This window comes from Agelaius tricolor, unplaced genomic scaffold (assembly GCF_023055355.1).
Source record: "Agelaius tricolor isolate 1412-34295 unplaced genomic scaffold, bAgeTri1.0.p SCAF_94, whole genome shotgun sequence".
Taxonomy (NCBI): domain Eukaryota; kingdom Metazoa; phylum Chordata; class Aves; order Passeriformes; family Icteridae; genus Agelaius; species Agelaius tricolor.
The window spans coordinates 321,529-342,663 of NW_027269354.1; the positions used below are offsets into that span (position 1 = coordinate 321,529).

The 21,135-nt window shown below is 49.1% G+C and overlaps 1 protein-coding gene across 3 annotated transcripts in view; it reads left to right on the forward strand.

The window, feature by feature from the left end:
- HIVEP3 (HIVEP zinc finger 3) overlaps positions 1-21,135 on the forward strand; it is a 341,059-nt gene that overhangs the window by 269,281 nt on the left and 50,643 nt on the right. For all 3 annotated transcript variants that reach the window (XM_071418862.1, XM_071418861.1, XM_071418864.1), the window contains one exon: positions 5,412-5,557. In XM_071418862.1, the coding sequence (XP_071274963.1) occupies positions 5,412-5,557 (146 nt within the window). The remainder of the gene's footprint in view (positions 1-5,411; positions 5,558-21,135) is intronic.

The following is a 21,135-nucleotide window of genomic DNA, read 5'->3' on the forward strand; positions in this document are numbered from 1 at the left end:
TCCCTTTAATCCAGATCATGTTCATGTAGATTAGCAAACAGAATCGCTCTAAAGATTTTGCAATTTGATATTCATCTCAAGTCAATTTATATTGATGGATTATTCATTTTATTTCTGTGTCATGAAATGAACTCTGAATATTAAATTTATCATAATCGCTGCTGCAGCTGCTGCTTATAAATATGTCTTAAAATACACAGTAGAATCGCTTTGATTCAATAAATCTTTATTTCTATTCAGCATTTCCATCACTCTCCTGCAGAAATCCAAGAGACAGATTTCTAGGGACACGGGGGCAGATAATTACCTGAGCAGTGCAATAACCACGCTGAGATTTATGCACTATTTCTCCAAGGGTTTTATCCAAGTGGTGCCGCAGCACCCTGGATTTCAATCCCTAAAGGAAGTGCCTGTGCTGCTCTGAGCCCTGCTCTTTGCCATGGTGCTAAAACCCACACCCAGTGAGTGTCCAGAGGTACAGACCCTCCCTCCCTGAAGGGAAAGGTTAAACAGGGGTTAAAGGGTTAAAGGCTTCAGCCCTCACTCATCCAAACCCACATTTCACTGCATGCATTTCCCCCAAAGCCTCTAAACCCCCTTAGCCAACCCCTCCAAGCCGCCTGGTGGTGCAGGTTCAGGTTCCCATGGCTCAGTTTGTGAAGAGTTCACCCTGCCCAGTTCACCTGGAACCAGCAGATCCTAACCCAGCCCTGCTCCCACGTGGCCGGCAGAGCCCTGAGAGCTGCAGCAAGCAGAGATAAATCGAGTTCTTGCCAAGCCCAGCACTAATTTGTGATCAGTGGGGGTGAAATCCTCCGTGCAGGGTGTGAAGCACGGGTGGGGAAGCAGCAGCTGCCAGGAGGGGCAGCAGCAGTAGCATCACTCCAGGGCTGGAGCCCAGCCCTCAGCTCACTCTGCTCTGGCTCCTTGCCCTCCCTGTTCCCTCCTCCATGTAACTCCAGGGTGTCACTGGGCCTCCCAGGAGATGTAAAAAGCTCTGGTGTTTTGTACAGTTATGCATGCAGCAAACAGTAGTTCTGTACGTGCTGTCTCCGTCCTTGCCTTGGGGTTTCAGTTTCCAGTGGGATTTGCTGAGCAGAAAATTCTGGAATTCTGGAGTGGCTGTGTGCTCCAGCGTGCATGTAGGGATGGCTGGTGACACTGTACTGGGGCTTGCACTCTCTGTAAATTCCAACAAGACTGTAAAAGGGGATAGTAGTGACTGTATGATTTTGGCTCTCTGGTGCCTTTCATCTGTCAATGTTTTTGTGCTTTCAAAAGTTGCAATAAATAAACCTCATGCTACATCTAGCAAGTCAATTGTTTTGTATTCCTCAGTAAACCTGGGAAGGTTGTCCCTAGCAGTGCTCTGAGCCCGTAGCTCCCATCAGGAGGTGAAGTCACAACACTAAAAGTTTAATTTTTGAGGGTTCTGAGTGTCTCCTGCTGCTGATTTCCTCACTGTCATCTCCATGCCCACAGCCACCAGCTCAAGACCATTCCTGCTGTTAAATGGTTCCAATGGCTTCTGACTCTGCCCTGGGCTTTTTGTCATGAAATTCCTGGCACTTTTAGGGACACAGGACTACGCAGGGACCATTCCCAGGAGGCTTCTAGGATGGGTGTGTGGATGGTGTGGCCATGGGGCTGACCTGGCCCCAAGCCCTGCGTGCATTTAATGCTCTGAGCTGAGCTCCTGAAATTCCTGGGCACATTTGGAATGCTTCACCCCAGTTTTGCAAAGCAACTTTTGAGTGAGTCCATCCCTCCTCCTGCTGAGCATCCTGTGGTAGTTCCAGCAGCTGGGGAGGCTGGGTTATACCCCCCTGGATTCTGCAGGATTCTGTTGGAGCTGCTCACTCTGTGGCTTCCCCCAAAATCCCTGTTGGATTCTGCAGGATTCTGTTGGAGCTGCTCACTCTGTGGCTTCCCCCAAAACTCCCCCTGGATTGTGTAGGACTCTGTTGGAGCTGCTCACTCTGTGGCTTCCCCCAAAACTCCCCCTGGATTCTGCAGGATTCTGTTGGAGCTGCTCACTCTGTGGCTACCCCCAAAACCAGGGGAGACAAGGAGGCTCCACTGGGGTGATTCATCCCCCACAGACCGGGCTGAGGTGAGGCAGGTGAATCCCTGCCAGCCAGAGCCAAGGGTGCCCAGCTCTGCTTCAGCCTTCAGGGGCTGCCTGCAGGCCAAAGCCCCTCTGAAAACTGCTCTCAGCTGCCTGCAGCCCTCCATCAGTCACAGAGAATGTGAGGAGGTGGATCCAGGGTCCTCATCCAGGATATGGACTCAGCTGCATGTCAGAGTGACTGTGTGAGAGGTGACCTGGGGGAAAGGCTCTGCTTTCCTTTCTCTGGAGATCCCTGGGGGGCTGTAGAGGACCAACCTCCCAATGTTCCATTCCAGGTTGGAGAGCTTTCCCTGGCTTTGTCCTGTTGGGATTTAGGGGGCAACATCCCATTATTCCATTCCAGGTATGGAGAGCTCTCCCTGGTTGTGTCCTATTAGGATTTAGGGGGCTAAATCCTATTAGAATTCCAGGTTGGAGAGCTCACCTGCATTTATTTTGTTAGGATTTAGAGGGCAAAATCCCATTATTCCATTCCAGGTGTGGAGAGCTCTCCCTGGCTTTGTCCCAGGATTTAGGACATCCCAACATTTCATTCCAGGTTGAAGAGCTCTCCCTGGGTATGTCCTATTAGGATTTAGGGGGCTAAATCCTATTAGGGGGCTAAATCCTATTAGAATTCCAGGTTGGAGAGCTCAACTTCATTTGTTTTGTTAGGATTTAGAGGGCAAAATCCCATTATTCCATTCCAGGTGTGGAGAGCTCTCCCTGGCTTTGTCCTGTTGGGATTTAGGGGGCAACATCCCATTATTTTGTTTCAAGTTGGAGAGCTCACCTGCATTTGTTTTGTTAGGATTTAGAGGGCAAAATCCCATTATTCCATTCCAGGTGTGGAGAGCTCTCCCTGGCTTCGTCCCAGGATTTAGGACATCCCAACATTTCATTCCAGGTGTGCAGAGCTCTCCCTCATCCCACCCACAGAGGCAGCTTTGATGTTCAGGTCCATCCTATAACAAACAACGTTCATCGTGTAGGTGAGGTGTCAGGGCATGACTTAAACCTTGGGCTGGACAAGGCTGAGACACAAAACCCCCTCAACAAGTGGCAATTTAACAGTGAAAAAGCAGATTTGGCCCTGGGAACGTGTGGGGAGGTTGAGGATTCTTTTCTCCCGTGGGTTTTGTGGCTTTCTCTGGGCTGTGCCCTTGGCAGCGAAAGGAAATCGCCCAGGAATGCTGATTTATGTCAGGCTGAGGTGGCTGAAGCCCAAATTTGTGTGAATGTGTGTGAATGTGGGGTAAAGCTGGGGGTTCAATGTACAAATTCTGCAGATGCCCCCTCTCCAGACCTTTCAGATGTGCATTTCAGAGAGAGCATTTTCCAGGGACAGAGATTTGGGGACAGACACTCCACATGCTCAGGGTCACCCCAGGCACTTCTCTTCATCCTTCATTTTTCCAGGTGGCAAGAGCTGGATAACCTGGAGGCAGCAATTAAAAAACGTGTCAGATGCAGGAATATTTTGTGTGTTGACAGAGTGACAAAACTATCCTCTGTCTCCTTAAAAAGGATAAAAGCCCAAAAGTTTCTTTCCTCAATTAGCAAAAAAGACACCTCATAAGACCTAAGAAACTTCACCTCAAATTTAAGAATAGCCAATTGGACAGAAGCCATGAATTTACTAGAAAAAGAAGAAAACAAAGAAACAAATTGCTTTTGTGAAGTGTTTTACCAAGAGCCTCTTGCACCTGGCTCGGTTTTTCTCTGTAAAGAGTTTTCTTATTTTGCCTTTTAATAAAACTTTTTTATTTCTAACACTACCACAAAAGCCATCCTGCTAATTTTATGCCTTCCAAAGTAGCTGAGCTACCTTAAGTGTAATATAAATCTCCAAAAACTTATGAGACCTTGTTGGAACCCAGGAAATTTCTCTGATTGCCCTGGGTGACTCCAGACCCTGGCAGGAGCTCAGAGACCTTGGCACAGAGTCAAAACCACCTGTGCCTTCCATTTTAGCCCATGGAAACAATCACCAACTCTGTGTGAGGATTTACAAGCCACAAGAGTTTGAGTAGAATGATAGTGAATTTGTCACAGGGTGAAAATGTAGAATTTTGGGGTTTTAGAATGGGGGTTCAAGAGGCAAAATGGAGGAATCTGGGCATGTCCTGTCCTTCTTCTTCTTGTCCTCCATCTTCTGTGTGATGGTGACACTTCTGGATTGGTTTAGAGTAGAGACAGACTGTCTAACGTAGGTGATAGGTATTGGAAAATTATTGTAAATAAAGTACAGGTAGTTCTTAGTATAAAAAGATAACACCACCCCAAGGCGGTCAGTGTGCCACAAACCAACCTGGTGGACAGACCTCAGCAGGTCAGAGAAAGAATGTGCCAGGAAAATGAATCCACAAACACCAGAGGTTCATGTCCCAAAAGGAGACAGAGGAGTCCTTTGACTTTATTCCAATCAAGGCAGAGGCCATGGGGCATCCCCTGGGGTCTCTCCCATTTTTGGAGGGTGCAGCCTCCTTTTTATCCCAATTTCCAGCTGCATTTCCCTTCTCTCTTTCCCCATTTCTGAGGCACTTGAGAGGTTCAGACTCCCCAGAACACCTGATCCCAAAGATTCCCCTCTAATGTACAACCCTCCCTTTTAATTTTTAATTCTTACAGAATTTAGGGGTTTTTCTTCCCCATTTTTTCTTTCATCTTTCAATGTCTAATTTCATTTATCAGCAAACCTAAAGTTTATTTGTAAAATCAAATCTCTTTTTCCATTCATCAATCAGTGGAATCCTCCCCATTGCTTCTTTTATCTCCCAGTGCTGGTTTTATCTCCCAGCAGACCCACAGCTGGTTTGAAAAGACAAATCCACCATTCCTCTCAAATGTTATGGATAAGAAATAATAAACAACCTTGAAAACCAGAACAGAGGAATCCTGACTCCTTCTTTGGTCTCGGGGCTGGGAAAAAAGAGATTTTCTAACACCTTGGGGTCATCTTGACACCAGAGAGACCCCATCAAGACCTGGCTCAAAAAAGGCCCCTCTATCAGTCAGGGGTTACAGCAAATCCCCCACAACCCTGAGAGCCCCAAATCCAGCAGCAGGGCCCCAAACCCAGCAGCAGGGCCCCAAATCCAGCAGCAGGGCCCCAAACCCAGCAGCAGGGCCCCAAATCCAGCAGCAGGGCCCCATTTGTTGGGGGGGTGCCCCAATTCCAGCCCCTGGTGTCAGGGTCAGTGCTGGGGCAGCGCTGGCTCTGCTGGGGCTGTTTGCTCTGTGTGTCCTGCCGGTGATTCTGTCTGTAATCATGGATTGTTTTGCTCTTTTGGGGAGATAGGTTCATTTGCCTTCGCTCCTTTCTAATGAAGGTCGAAAAGATATAACTAGAGCTGAGAAGGAAGAGGAGAAAAGGGGAAAATCAGAAGAAGAGGCTCTTGTGACCAAGCGAGGGGAGCCGGTGAGGATCAAGATCTTTGAAGGAGGGTGAGTGTCTCATTTTATTTCTCTTCTTGTGTCTCACACTTGTGTGGAGTTGTTACAATGATGGCAAGGTGCCACTGGAGGTGAGCAGATGGAGCTGGATTTCGGTTTATTTTCCACAGCCACTGTTATAAAACTCAGCCCTCCAGATCTGGAGTGCATTAATTTCCTATTTTTGAGCTGTCTTTAAGTCAGCAGTCACCTGGATCTCTTTTCTGAGTGGGTGGTTGAGTGAAGAGCACAAATCCATCTCGCAGCTGTCTCTGAGGTGATGCAGGTGCACTCTGTGTCTGCTCAACCTTTCCAGAGCCTTCTCCTGCCAATGATGTTCCTGATGGTTGTTCCCATTCTGAGAGGCTCTGGGCAGGTCTTTCCTGATGCCTGGGGTTTGGGTGGGGAACTAAAGAAGCGTTTTGTTCATGTGATTGCCATCCCACCCAACTGAAATAGCTCAAACCAGAATGGATGCAAGGCCTTAATTTGATGTGTATCTTAAACCTTGGCTCCAGGTAATCCAGGGGGCGCCTCAGGAATTCAGCACTGGTCTAAAGCTGCTGTTTATTTCTTTAAAATTTTAAAAAATAGCTCACAAGCAATGTGTCTGGGGGTTGCAATTAAAGATCATCCTTCCTGGGTGTTGCAGAGGGGGCCAAATTGGTGCAAGCAATGTCCAGCAGGATTTATCAGTTCTGCCCTTGCTGTTGGGTGCTCTTGGTTTCTGTGTGTTAGAAAAAGGCTTTCATTAGGCTGTGCTTGTGGTTTTTCTGCTGTTACCAGATGAAGTTTGCTCTTATTTTAAAATACCTTGTTAGCAGATGGCCAAACTAGCAAAGCAAGAGGGAAAATCAGTGCTTGGGGACAGGACAGCTGCTTGTTGGACAGGAGAGCTCAGCTCTGCCCCAGCTGTGGGCTCTGTGTGCCCAGCTCAGGTTTGGGCAGGGATGGGGGATGCAAAGAGCCAAACAGGGCCAACCCTGCCTTGGCTGTGGCCTGATATGGCTCAGGGAGCAGCAGAATGAGAGATTTGAGGGGCTCAGGAAATCTCTGTCACCCTCCTGTGGCAGATGGGACCCCTGGGAGCCACTAGGATGGTGTCTTGGTTTGGAAAGCCAGGAGTCTGCTAAGGAAGGCAGGAGCCTCCCCTGAAATGGAGAATGCAAACCCTCCCCACCCCTCTGAATTGCTGTAAATTTTAAATTAAGGGGCTCTCAGGCAAAGATATGAGAGCAGAAATAACAGTTCTTCAATAGGGAAAGGAAAAAAATGAAAGGATAAAATAAAGAATGCAGTGAACTAAAGCAACAGTGGCAGAGTCAGAACCCAGCCTGACACCCTGTGGGTCAGGCTGTGGGCAGCAGAACCATTGGAATTGTGGCTCAGCCCTCCTGCAGTGCCAGGGCTGGTTCTGCTGGAGCAGGGATCCTGGAGAAAGGTGCAGTCTCTGCCTCTGCAGATCCAGGGCAAGAGGCAGCTGCTGTTCCTCTGGGCAATGCAGTGCAGAAGCCGTGCTGGTGTTCCAGAATCTCCAGATTCTATCCGGGTAGGAATGCTTGGCTCCTCCCTCTGGGCTCCCATCTGCCAATGGGATGCTGTAGTTCTTATCAGCCATGCAGGGACATTCCATGGCTGTTAGCAGCAGGTGTCCCCTCCCCAGGGAGGAGTGATTGTGGTCACTCAGAGAGAGAGATAAGGCAAACTGCCCACTTGACAAAGGTAATCTGCCACACAGATGGTAATTGAACACATCCTGCATTGCCATTTTCAGCAGATGGGTTTTATTGCCTTCAATGCCATGGGAACCTCAGTTCCCCTGGACTGGGTGGTCCCTGTGGCTGCTCAGGGGGGTCCCTGCATTCTCTCCTGGCCCTGATTGAAGCAGCTCAGCATTACCAGGACTGAAAATCCCCCTGCCCCTCTCAGAGCAGCTCAGGGGGTCCTCAGTGCTGCACCCCTCGTGCTGTGCTCACACAGGGGGGGCTTTGTCCCCACCCCAGCACAGCCAAGGGCCAGCAGGGGTCTGTGCTGCTGCCAGGGTCCAATGCTGCTGTTTATTTCTTAAAATTGTTCAATTGCTCTTCCTGTTTGCTGCCATTCCCAGGATGGACTCTGAGAGCAAAGGGCTGGGGACACTCAGGCCGTGTCCTTCTGCATGGCAGCCACAAACCAAAGCTCTGTGCCATCCAGGGAATGTGCCAGCCATCCTCAACCTGTGTTGGCTTTAATTTTACACTTCCTGTGGCTCTGCCCGTGTCCCTCTGGCTGGGTCACACCAGGAGCTCGCAGCAACGAATTCCATGCCTGAATTCCATGTCTGGATGTGATGGCAGTGCCCAGGGCCAGCAGGACAGGCTGTGCTCCCAGGCTGCTCCTGTGCCCCCTGCCTCATTCCCACAAGGTTTTGGTGTCAGGGTGTGCAGCCCCAGCAGCCAGGACCTTTTCCTGCTGCCCCTTCCCAGGGTCTGCCAGGACCTTTTCCTGCTCCCCTTCCCAGGGTCTGCCAGGACCTTTTCCTGCTGCCCCTTCCCAGGGTCTGCCAGGACCTTTTCCTGCAGATAAATCCACAGGTGCTTGGTTTCATCTGCAAGTTCCCAAATGGATCAGACTCCCTTTCCTGGCCATCTCTTGAAAAGGTTTTACACCAAGTGCAGCCATTTTCAAGACATTTCACTCTCTTATTTTGCTTTTTTTCCCTATAAAAATTTCTTCCTTGACTCATTTTTCCCTTTATTTATTGGTTTCACACTGAATGCTGCTGGCCAGGTCCATCCTTCCAGGGGATGCAGTTGGATTCAAAGCTTTTGGATCCGTCCCACACTTTGTTGTCTCAACCAAGGAGTGAGATTATAAAGAAATTCACAAAATGTGCACTTGCTGCAACTCTTTTAGCTCCTTCTTCCCCTCCTTTTTTATTTCCTTGGAGCTCTTGCTTTTCTCTTTGCCGTCTTCTTCACTTTCCTTCTGTAGAGTCTTCTGCCTTCCCCAATCCCGTCACTTTCCCCAACCCCGCCACTTTCCCCAACCCCATCACTTTTCCCCTCAAGGGCACTTCCAGGACCATCTCTGAGATTTCTCCTGCTGCTCTCCAGCCTCCTAGCTGGAATTTTATTCCTTGGCTTTCAGGGGAGACCAGAAAAGCCAAATTTCCTCTTTGCACCATTCTCTCTTGTCAGGAAGGAACTCATGAATCCCCCTGGAGCACTGGGGGCAGCTTGGCTCCCCTCGTCTCCCCTGGAGGTGTCTCCTCCACAGCTCTGGGAGGGATTGGCTCCTCTTGTTTCCCCCTGGGAAGAGTTTGGCTCCAGCACTTGCAGGTTCCTGGAGGTTCCTTGAGGCTGGGTTTGGGACCAGGGCTCAGCAGTGCGGGGCATGGGGCTCAGCCCTTCGCTCCCCTCTGTGTGTGAAGGGTTTGTGGTGCCAGCTCAGGATGAGGCCCTGGGCTCCAAGGAGGAGCTGCCTGTGGAGGTCTGCAGCTCCTGGTGAGTCCCAGCCCTTCCAGCACCAGGCTCCTGATGGGAGGTGTTGGTGATGGAGAGAGCCAGGGAGACTGATTCAGGGATCAGAATCTGATTTTATTACGGGATACAAACACTTTTTTACTATTTCAGGGAGACTGGTAATGTGTACTGCAGTGATTAGGTTAAAATCACACACACAAACTTATGCATACAACAACATCCCTTGCTTGCAGAGTTTACTGGGATTTTCTTTTCCTGGTAAATCTGTTTGATTGAATCCTCTTGCAATCCAGGTCTAATTTTCAAAGTTCCGTTTGCTTTTGCCAAGGCATCCTGTTATCAAATCTCTTCTGTCAGCCAGGTCCAGAGTCCATCATCTCTCTTGTGTCCCCCCAGATTCCAACAGGAAGGGGCTCTGCAGACCCTTTGCAGCCTCTCTGCTGTCCTGGAAGCCTCAGGAGGGACCTGCATGGTCCTGCCTTGGCCTCTCCACACTGCACTGGGGCTGGGTCCACGGGGTTTTCTGTTGGAAGAACAAATTCCTCTTGGAGAGGAATCGAGTGCCTTGAGGTCACTCCATGTGTAATTTCAGCCGCAGCTTTTTATTTGGAATTGTGGAATTCTGTCAGGCTGGATCAATCCCCATTCTGAGCAGATGGCCCTGGCCCTTGAGGGGTGGCTGGAGTCATTTAACACCCCAAGGACAGGCTGGAGGCTGCACAGGCTCCTCGGGTTGTGCTTGGGAGGGCCATTAAACAGCCAGGTCAATGCCTGAGCCCCTCAAGGAGCCAATCAAAACATCCACTGGGCTCCATTAAACAGCCAGGTCAATGCCTGAGCCCCTCAAGGAGCCAATCAAAACATCCACTGCGCTTGTCCTGAGGGATGCTCTGCTGGTCTGGAGCAGGGAAAATGATCTCTGAAGGTCAGGCTGGCCAGCAGGAGAAGTGCTGTGGTTCCTTGGTGGCTCGGTGTCACCTTCACCACCCCCCTGGGGTGCCCATTGTGCAATCTGACATCATGGAACCAGAGATTGGTATCGACCTGGGGCGGGCTGGGGTCTGTGCTGCTCTCGGGCTCTGCTCAGGGACCTGCTCCCTGCTTGCTGCCATTCCCACCATGGAACCTGAGAGCAGAGGGGTGGGGATGCTCAATCCCTGTCCTTCTGCTTCACAGCCCAGCCCTCTGTGCTGGTATGGGGACAATTTGTTGGTTTAGTTAATTAGTTAATCACAACCAGTGGGAAAAACAGTACCAAGATATATAATAAATATAAATAATAAAAATAAATATAAAAAGCCTAACTGACATCCTCAAACCAGTGCCATGTATAGTGAAAACTACATTTTCTCTTTGGAAAACTGTTCCTTTTTAACTGTTTTAGGGAGAAAAAACACTTTTGGCTGTAATGTTATGATTGGAGGCACAAATATCTGATTGGTTAGTGAGAATCAGAATATTCAGCACAGAAGATTTATGGTATTGTAACAGGAATTTGTGTTGGTATTTGTGCTCTTACCCTTTTACTCTCTTCCCCTCTCATCCTCTCTCCCCCTCTCCTCTCTCAGGCCTGCTCTGAGCTGTGGCTGGCAGCTCCCAGCAGGGCCCTGCACCCAGGCCCTTTGCAATAAACCCCAAGTTCCAGCCCTGGCTGCAGAGATCGCTGCTCTCTGTCCATCCCCACCATCCCACCCCTGCCACTCCTGCATCTCCCCGTTCCTGTGGCCAGCCCAGCTCCCTGGGCTCACCTGCTGGAATTCCCCTGGACAAAGGCTCCCTGCTGAACCAGCCCTGACCCCAACCCCCGCCAGGGGATTTCCTCGGCTCAGACGAGTTCTGAGAATTCTCCCTGTTTGTTTTGGAAGGAGTCACTGATCCCACAGGCAGGGGTTGAGGGGAGCAGGGAAGGAGGAATCCGAGGCACTTCCCACTGCCCTGAGCACCAGACAGAGCCAAGGGCAGCTCCTTCATTTAACATAAAATGTGGGATCAGGGATTACCCAGGGTAGGAAGGGACCACAAGGATCCTGGAGTCCTGGCCCTGCACAAAGGCCCCAAATTTACCTGAACTCACTCAGGGCTCCAGGGCAGTGCCTGGAATGGGAACACACCTCTGTGGAGCAGGGCTGGGCTTAAACAGGAATCACCGGATTGAGAATGGTTTGTTTGGAAAGGAACTGAAATCCCCTCCAGTGCCACCCCTGCCCTGCCAGGGCCACCTCCCACTGTGCCAGGTGCTGCCAGCCCCAATGTCCAGCCTGGCCTTGGGCACTGCCAGGGCTCCAGGGGCAGCCCCAGCTGCTCTGGCAATTCCAGCCCAGCCCCTGCCCACCCTGCCAGGGAACAATTCCCAATTGCCAAGATCCCATCCAGCCCTGCCCTCTGCCACTGGCAGCCATTCCCTGCCTCCTGGCCCTCCATCCTTGGCCCCAGTCCCTCTGCAGCTCTCCTGGAGCCCCTGCAGGCCCTGCAAGGGCTCTGAGCTCTCCCTGGAGCCTTCTCCTCGCCAGGGGAGCACCCCCAGCTCTCCCAGTGTGAATATTTTGCTCCATTCCTAGGTATAAGCAAACAATTCCTGTAATTTACATTTTTGAGTGAAAGGGGTTTTCCTGAGTCTGTTTGCTTTGCATGGCCAGGAGAAATTGGTGCTCAGACTTTTCCTAAGGGTTGCTGGTGCCAGACTGACCACTCAGCGTCCACTGGAGCATCTCCTGGGGCTTTGGCTGCTGGATTTCCCCTGTCCTGAGAAGTGCTGAGCAGGCACTGATGCCCTCCTTGCAGAGTCCTCCTGGGAATCTCAGAATTATGGGATCATAGCATTGCCTTGGTTTCAAAAGCCAGGTGTCTGCTGAGGAAGGCAGGAGCCTCCCCTGAAATGGGAAATGTAAACCCCCTCCCTCTGAATTGCTGTAAATTTTAAATCAAGGGGATCTCAGGCAAAAATATGGGAGCAGGAAATAACAGTTCTTTAATAGGGAAGAAAAAAAAAGGATAAAATAAAGAATGCAGTGAACTAAAGCAACAGTGCCAGAGTCAGAACCCAGCCTGACACCCTGTGGGTCAGGCTGGTGGCAGCAGAACCATTGGAATTGTGGCTCAGCCCTCCTGCAGTGCCAGGGCTGGTTCTGCTGGAGCAGGGATCCTGGAGAAAGGTGCAGTCTCTGCCTCTGCAGATCCAGGGCAAGAGGCAGCTGCTGTTCCTCTGGGCAATGCAGTGCAGAAGCCGTGCTGGTGTTCCAGAATCTCCAGATTCTATCCGGGTAGGAATGCTTGGCTCCTCCCTCTGGGCTCCCATCTGCCAATGGGATGCTGTAGTTCTTATCAGCCATGCAGGGACATTCCAGAGCTGTTATCAGCAGGAGGAGTGGGTGTGGAAGAGATAAGGCAAACTGCCCATGAACAGGAGACAGCTGCCATGCAGATGGCAAACAGATACAATTTCCTTGGCCATCCAGGACAGGCGTGCTTTGGTTGAGTTGGAAGGGACCTTGAAGCCCATCTCATCCCAAACTCCCCCACAGGCAGGGCTGCCCCCCACGAAATCCCATCCTGGCTGTGCCAAGCTCTCCCGGCAACACCAATGTAAGGCCTCAAGCATCAGCCTGTGCACTGGAGTTTATGCTGCCTCCAAAAGGGTATTTTAATTAAAATAATTAAAAGTGGGGTTTAGGTGTGGAATTTTGGGTTGTTTTTCAGCCAGGACTTCACCAGCAGTGCAGAGGGGGGGTTAATGTCCCTCTGAGCCCCCAGGGACAGCCCTGTTACCCATCAGCTCCAAACACCATTAACCCGCTCGTGGTGGGACGCTGGGAAGGAGGGAGAGCAAACCCTGGACTGGGCAGAGCTCAGCTGAGCAAAAGCTGCTGGCAGCTCTCCAAAATCCCCTCCAAAGGCACCAGGCCCCATCTCCCTCCCAAAATTTGGTTTTCTGGTGGGTTTTCCATGGGGTTTAGTTGTAGCCTGAAGGGTTGTGATGCTCCCACTCACCGGGATCTATCCTGGGTGCCAAGGAAAGGTTCTGGAGCTGGGCCAGGGCAGCTCAGGCTGGAGCTCAGGGCAAGGCTCTTCCCCCAGAGGGTGCTGGGCACTGCCCAGGCTGCCCAGGGAGTGGGCACGGCCCCGAGGCTGCCAGAGCTCCAGGGATGCCCAGGCTGGGCTTGCTGGGGGCTCTGGGCAGGGCTTGGCTTTGGCATTGATCATCCCTGTGGGTCCCTTCCAGCTCAGCACATTCCATGGTTCTGTGAGAGGGAGGGATGGGGGAGATGAAGGATGGGGGAGAAATTTGGGCAGCGCTGCAGGGATGGCCAGGCTGGGGCTGTTGGGGGGTTCTGGAGCTGGGTCCATGATCCTTCTGGATCCCTCTGGATCCCTCCCAATCCTTCTCCACTGTGGATATTCCACAATTCTCCTAAAAGAATTCGAGGTCTCTTTCAGCATCTTTACACTTTTTTTTTTTTTTTTAATAGCACAAAACCTCCAATTTTTTCTGCTTAAAAACCTAATCCAAAGGAGACAAAACACAGCATGGCAATTTGAGGAAGGAGAGGTTTTTAAATTTTCCCAATGCTGACAAGATAAAAGGGGGAATTGTTTAAGAGGCAGCTCAGCTGCTTGAAAGAGGCATTCCTTAATAAGAAGAGAGAAAAACAGCCAGGAGAGAAAAATATTTGTAAAATGAGAGGAATCTGTGCTTTTTGCTCTGGAAATCATTATATTCTTACATTAAAATGTACTTAAAAGCCAATATGACAAAAAGCTTCAAGTCCATAGGAAGCAAATCCTTTTTCTTTCTTTCACTCCTAAAGTGTCTTCATGAAAATTTGGATTTTTCTCGTTAACTTTTGGTTTAGTTAAAAAGAAAATGTTTTCTCTGGTAACTCAGGGAACAGTCAAAGCGAAAAATCAATTTTTTCCACTGGTTTGTTCAGGAAATCTTTTCTTGGATGGAGGCAGAGGGTGGGAAACAGCACTGGGAAGAGCAGGAAAGGCAGAAATGTGAGTGCAGAGTCAGAGCAGGAGCAGCAAAGCAAAGGTGGCGCTTGCTGGGCTCTGAGCTTGGCTAAATCAGAGGGTGCAGCGTGTCCTCATGGGACCCAGGGTGGTGTGGGGTAGAAGGGACTGAAACCCCATCTGATCCCATACCCCAGGGTGTCCTCATGGGACCCAGGGTGGTGTGGGGTAGGAGGGACTGAAACCCCATCTGATCCCATACCCCAGGGTGTCCTCATGGGATCCCAGCCTGGTGTGGGGTAGGAGGGACTGAAATCCCATCTGATCCCATACCCCAGGGTGTCCTCATGGGATCCCAGCCTGGTGTGGGGTAGGAGGGACTGAAATCCCATCTGATCCCATACCCCAGGGTGCTCTCATGGGATCCCAGCCTGGTTTGGGGTGGGAGGGACTGAAATCCCATCTGATCCCTTACCCCAGGGTGCTCTCATGGGATCCCAGCCTGGTTTGGGGTGGGAGGGATTGAAATCCCAACTCATCCCATATCCCATAATGGTTTGGGGTGGGTTGGATTGAAATCCCATCTGATCCCATACCCCAGGGAGCTCTCATGGGATCCCAGCCTGGTGTGGGGTGGGTTGGATTGAAATCCCAACTCATCCCATATCCGAGGGGGCTCTCATGGGATCCCCATCTGGTTTGGGGTGGGAGGAATTGAAATCCCAACTCATCCCATATCCGAGGGGGCTCTCATGGGATCCCCATCTGGTTTGGGGTGGGAGGGACTGAAACCCCATCTGATCCCATACCCCAGGGTGCTCTCATGGGATCCCAGCCTGGTTTGGGGTGGGAGGGATTGAAATCCCAACTCATCCCATATCCCATAATGGTTTGGGGTGGATTGGATGGAAACCCCATCTGATCCCATACCCCAGGGTGTTCTCATGGGATCCCAGCCTGGTTTGGGGTGGAAGGGATTAGGATTCCATCTCACCCCATACCCCAGGGTGCTCCAAGCCCCATCCAGCCCAGCCTGGGCTGGGGCTGTGTGGAAGAGCAGGCACAGGGAGGGGTGGGGTGGCTGCAGCACCATCCCTGCCCTGAGCTGCCCCTCAGCAGCCAGGCCTGCCTGCCAGGAGCTCCTGGAGAAGAAAATTTCTATGAGGAAATAAAAGATAATATTTCAAGATAAAAGATAATATAATATAATTTAATATAATAAATATAATATAATATATATTGTATATTATAATTCTTATATATGATTATTATTATATACTGTATAATTAAATAGCATAATCATGATCATTTTTATTGCATTATCATGTAGTAAATATTGATACATTTATTATATATTTATTAGATATTATCCATATTACTATTATATTATTATGTTATATATTCTATTACATTTTAATCACTATAGATATTATAATTAAAGCATATTATACAATTATATAGTAACAATAAATTTCATTATATATCATATATCATATATTGTATATTCTATAAATATGTAACATATAACATATTATATATTATATTATTATATAATATATATTATATATTATATATTATATATTATATATTATATATTATATATTATATATTATATATTATATATATTATATAACAAATAATATATAACATATATAATATATGGTATATTTTGTATATAACAATTAACCCCCCCAGGCCCCATTAAACAGTGCATGTCTGACTCCATAATCACTGGCCCTTCCCAGCTCCCCCCGCAGCCCTTGGCTGGATCACAAAGGCTTTTCCAGGCTGGGGCTGTTCCCATTTGGGTTGTGCAGGGGCCAGGCCAGGCTTTGGGATTCCAGGATGTCCCCAGTGCCTTTCCTGTCACAGCAGCTGTGTTTGTGTGTTTGTGCCGGAGTTCCTGCCCAGGCTGTTCCCAGCAGCTCCCCCAGCAGCTGGGGCTGGGCTCCCCAGGACTCTGGGATGAACCCCTCTCCTCTCCATCCTCGCCTTTCCTGCTGTGTGAGGGGACTCACAAACACCCCAGCTGAAATATCTGACTGGGAATTGTTGATGTTTCCTGGCCTGGACATCTCACTCCACAAACTGGGTTCATTGTGCAGTTTATTCCTGTTTTCCCAGGAAACCCAACTGTTGGAGAAGATGAAACAGGAAAGCCTTATAAATATGATTGCCTGGCAAAAGATTTTGAGAATATGGAAACTCTAAGTGAGATTGAAATGAAAGCAAGCTCTGAGATCCCTCAGTTCCTGAACAACTGGCAAACAATGGCATGGCCAGCTGAAGGTGATCCCCTTTGGATCAAACAATCCCCTCTGCTTGCAGACAGGCCCAAGGCTCAGAGCAGACCCTGCCAGCTTGGCAGAAGGGGCCCAAAGAGGAGTTTGTAGGGTTTAAAATGGAACCCAGTGTGGTAATGGAATGATTCCTATAGGCTGTATGGAAATGCTGTAGGATTTGTATCTTGGACTGGATTGGTTAGTGAGAATCAGAATATTCAGCACAGAAGATGATTTATGGTATTGTAATGGGAACTTTGCGCTCTTACCCCTTTTACTCTCTTCCCCTTTTACTCTCTCACCCTCTCACCCTCTCTCCCCCTCTCTTCTCTCAGGCCTGCTCTGAGCTGTGGCTGGCAGCTCCCAGCAGGGCCCTGCACCCAGGCCCTTTGCAATAAACCCCAAGTTCCAGCCCTGGCTGCAGAGATCTCTGCTCTCCATCCATCCCCACTGTCCCACCCCCCGATGCTCCTACACCCAACAAACCCAGAAGGATTCAGCTGAGGTTCTTGTCTGGTTTCCTTCGTTATTTTCCCCAGTTCTTTCTGCCGGTTCAGCCTCTCCCGTCCTCGTGGGTGCTCATTTCCCACAGCCAATTATTCAGAAATGTTTTCTGCAGCTTCCTGCCTGACCTCGTGTGGGATGCTCGAGTTTCTGCACGGATTTCCTTCCCCCTAAGAACCCTGAGAGCATCCAAGCCCGTGGGATTCCCCTGCTGGGGGAGGAGGAGGAGGAGGAGGAGAAGAGGAAGAGGAGGATGCTCTTTCTGAGCCCAGCATTCCCATGAGTTTTCCCAGCATCTTACTCCACTCACCACCATGGGTTTTATTTTCTCTCTCACAAAATTCCTGTTTGTTCCCAGCTCAAATCAAGAATTAATAAATGGGACCAGGCAGTAAAATGCCTTTGCTGCCTCTCACAGGTGCCTGGGGTACCTGGCTGTGACCTGTGTCACCTGTGGGGAGTGAAGGATGCCCCAGTGCCACACTGAGCACTAAAGGAATTTAAAATCTACTCATTATTGCATTTTTCCAAGCAATTTCTTTGCTTGTAACACCTGGTGGATCCAAGGATCAGGCCAGGCAGATGAAGAGGAGGAGCTCCTGCTCTGAGGTGGGCACACAATGGGTGCCTGGGCAGGACAAAGTAGGATTTCCCTTTCTTCTGCAGGGCAAAGGTGAATTCAGGGAGCCAAGAGGGAGAAAGGGAGCCCTGTCCTGCTTGGGGAACTCCTCCATGCCTTGCCAGAGACTGGTGGCCATGGAGCCCACCCTGTCTCAGTCATTCCTTGGCAAAAATGGGGGCAAAATCAAGGCTGGCAGGAGTGGTGCTGCATTTTTAGACCTCCTGGCTGTCCTCAGAGCTGGTTAGACCATTCCCAGCTTTTCACAGAATTCCCAGAATTCCCAGAATAACTGGGCTGGAAGAGACCTTCAAGCTCATTGAGTCCAACCCAGCCCCAACCCCTCAGCTCAACCCTGGCACCCAGTGCCACATCCAGGCTTTGTTAAACACCCCCAGGCATGGGGACTCCACCACCTCCCCGGGCAGAACATTCCAGAACTTTATCACCCTTTCTGTAAAATCCTTTTCCTGATATCCAACCTGTATTTCCCTTGGGGCAGCTTGAGGCTGTGTGCTCTGGTTCTGTCAGTTCTGGAGAAAGAGCCCAGCCCCAGCTGAGCACAGGCACCTTTCAGGAGCTGCAGAGAGCGATGAGGGCACCCCTGAGTCTCCTTTTCTCCAGGCTGAGCACCCCCAGCTCCCTCAGGGGTTCCTCACTCACAGGGTTTGTGTTCCCAGCCCCTCTCCAGCCTCGTTGTCCCCTCTGGATGGGCTCAAACATCTCAAAATCCTTCCCAAACTGAGGGGCCAGAACTGGACACAGCACTTGAGGTGCAGCCCCTTCCCTGAGCTTTTGTGTGACTTCATCTCATTTTGGGGTCGGGGGTTTGCTATGAAACCCAGAGTGCACAACTCGGGGTCATGCCCTGTAGGGAGGCTGAGGGTTTGGGGGTCTGGGAGGGGGAGAAGGGCAACTTGGAGGAGAGTCTGGATGGAACCTTTGTGCTGACAGGATTTTTGCATCATTTTAAAATACAAAATATAAACCAAATTAATTTATTTTCAGTATAAATGAATTAGAAACCAAAAATGAACAGAGAACATTCAGGCTAGGATGGGTGTTCCTGGTCTGCAGGGCTGTGGGCAGGGAGGAAATGTTGTGAGCTGGGAGCAAATGTGAGCAAATTCAGGTGTCCAAGAGCAGCTGAAGGAACAGACAGGAGCATTTCACACAGCCTCAAACACACAGGTGAGGAGATTTGGGGGGAAAGGAGCAGGATTTGATCACACAGACAATTGTGGCGGCTGGACAGGGATGGAGAGAGGCAGAAATTGGTCAGAAGGGAAGAGCTGTAATTATCCAGCAGGTGAGGGACAGGCTGGAAGCTCTGAGCTCTCACAACAAAGAGGGGGGAGTGGAATGGAGACAAAAATGAGAAAAATGGCTCAAAAATGAGAGAAAAATGGCTCAAGTTGCAGCCAGCAGAGAAGGGAAGAGAGGCTGAGGGTCAGAGCTGACCTCAGGATGGGGAAATGCCAAACTCCCAGGAATGGCTGGGTGCAGGCACCAGCTTCAAACACTCCTGGTGTCCTTTTGTTTGCATTTCCATGGGGGCACCTGCCCTCAGTTCCCTGGGAAAAAACATTTCCCTGCAGTTTTAGATGCTTTCCTTTGTTAGGGTGTTGAAAATGAAAATGTAGGAGTATCATATTCACATTTTATGGAAAAATCCCTTCAGCCAGGATTTTTCTCCTGGGAAGCTGAGAAGCCTCAGAGAAAAGGAAAACAAATTCTTTTCTCACTTGCTTCTCCTGTGTTTTGCTGCTTTGGAATATGTTTGGAGATTGTTTACCCACAGGTGACTGTTCCATTTTGTTGAGTTGTTTTCACTCTTTGGCCAATCAGGGCCCAGCTGTGTCAGGACTCTGGAAAGAGTCAGGAGTTTTCATTGTTATTTTAGCATTCTGTAATTATCCTTTCTGTATCCTTTAGTATAGTTTAGAATAGCATTCTTGAATATAATATAGTATCATAAAATAATAAATGAGCCTTCTGAGAACATGGAGTCAGATTCATCATTCCTTCCTGCCACAGAGGACCCTGAAAATACCACATGTGACACCTGTATGTGACACCTGTGGGTGACACCTGTGTGTGACTGTCACTGTCACATTTTCTGAAAAATCCCTTCAGCCAGGATTTTTCTCCTGGGATGCTGAGAAGCCTCAGAGAAAAGGAAAACAATTCTTATCTCATTTGCTTCTCCTGTGCTGTGCTCCTGTGGAATGTGTTTGGAGATTGGTTACCCACAGGGGATTGTTCCATTGGATTCTGCTGGGAGTTGTTTTCACTCTTTGCCCAATCAGGGCCAAGCTGTGTCAGGACTCTGGAAAGAGTCAGGAGTTTTCATTGTTATTTTAGCATTCTGTAATTATTCTTTCTGTATTCTTTAGTATAGTTTAGAATAGTATTCTTTAATATAATACAGTATCATAAAATAATAAATTAGCCTTCTGAGAACATGGAGTCAGATTCATCATTCCTTCCTGCCATGGAGGACCCTGAAAATACCACATGTGACACCTGTGTGTGACACCTGTGTGACACCTGTATGTGACACCTGTGTGTGACTGTCACTGTCACATTTTCTGAAAAATCCCTTTGCCCAGGATTTTTCTCCTGGGAAGCTGAGACGTCTCAGAGAAGAAGGAAAACAATTCTTCTCTCATTTGCTTCTCCTGTGTTTTGCTGCTTTGGAATGTGTTTGGAGATTGTTTACCCACAGGGGATTGTTCCATTGCATTCTGCTGGGAGTTGTTTTCACTCTTTGGCCAATCAGGGCCAAGCTGTGTCAGGACTCTGGAAAGAGTCACGAGTTTCATTATTGTCTTTTTCGTATTCTGTAATTATCCTTTCTGTATTCTTTAGTATAGTTTAGTATAGCATTCTTTAATATAACATAGTATGATAAAATAGTAAATTAGCCTTCTGAGAACATGGAGTCAGATTCATCATTCCTTCCTGCCAGGGAGGACCCTGAAAATACCACACGTGACACCTGTGTGTGACACCTGTGTGACCCCTGTGGGTGACACCTGTGTGTGACACCTGTGTGTGACTGTCACTGTCATATTTTCCGAAAAATTCCTTCACCCAGGATTTTTCTCCTGGGAAGCTGAGAAGTCTCAGAGAAAAGGAAAACAATTCTTCTCTCATTTGCTTCTCCTGTGCTGTGCTCATGTGGAATGTGTTTGGAGATTGGTTACCCACAGGTGATTGTTCCATTGGATTCTGCTGGGAATTGTTTTTTCACTCTTTGGCCAATCAGTGCCAAGCTGTGTTGGGACTCTGGAGAGAGTCACGAGTTTTCATTATTTATTATCATTATTTATTATTCTGCATTATTTATTTAATTTCATCTTTTTAGCCTTCTATAAGTTTCCTTTCTGTATTCTTTAGTACAGTTTAGTACAGCATTCTTTAATATAATAGAGTATCATAAAAGAATAAATTCGCCTCCTGAGAACATGGAGTCAGATTCATTCCTCCCTGCCATGGGGGACCCTGCAAATACAATAAAGGAGAATTTGTGTGAAGTCCTGCAGGAAATCCGTGATCACCTGGGCTGTCCCTCCTCATCTCTGATTGCCAGGAGTGACACAAGGCCTGACTCAGGACCAGGGGGTGACAGGGGCCAAATGTCTGCAATAATGAGCTGTGCCTGTGAGCAGAGCATTCATGGGCTGCTGGCAGAGCTCCAGCCTCTGGGCTTTGCACTTCATCCCTGCACTGACATCCATTCCCTGCAAAATCAGAACAGGCAAAGGT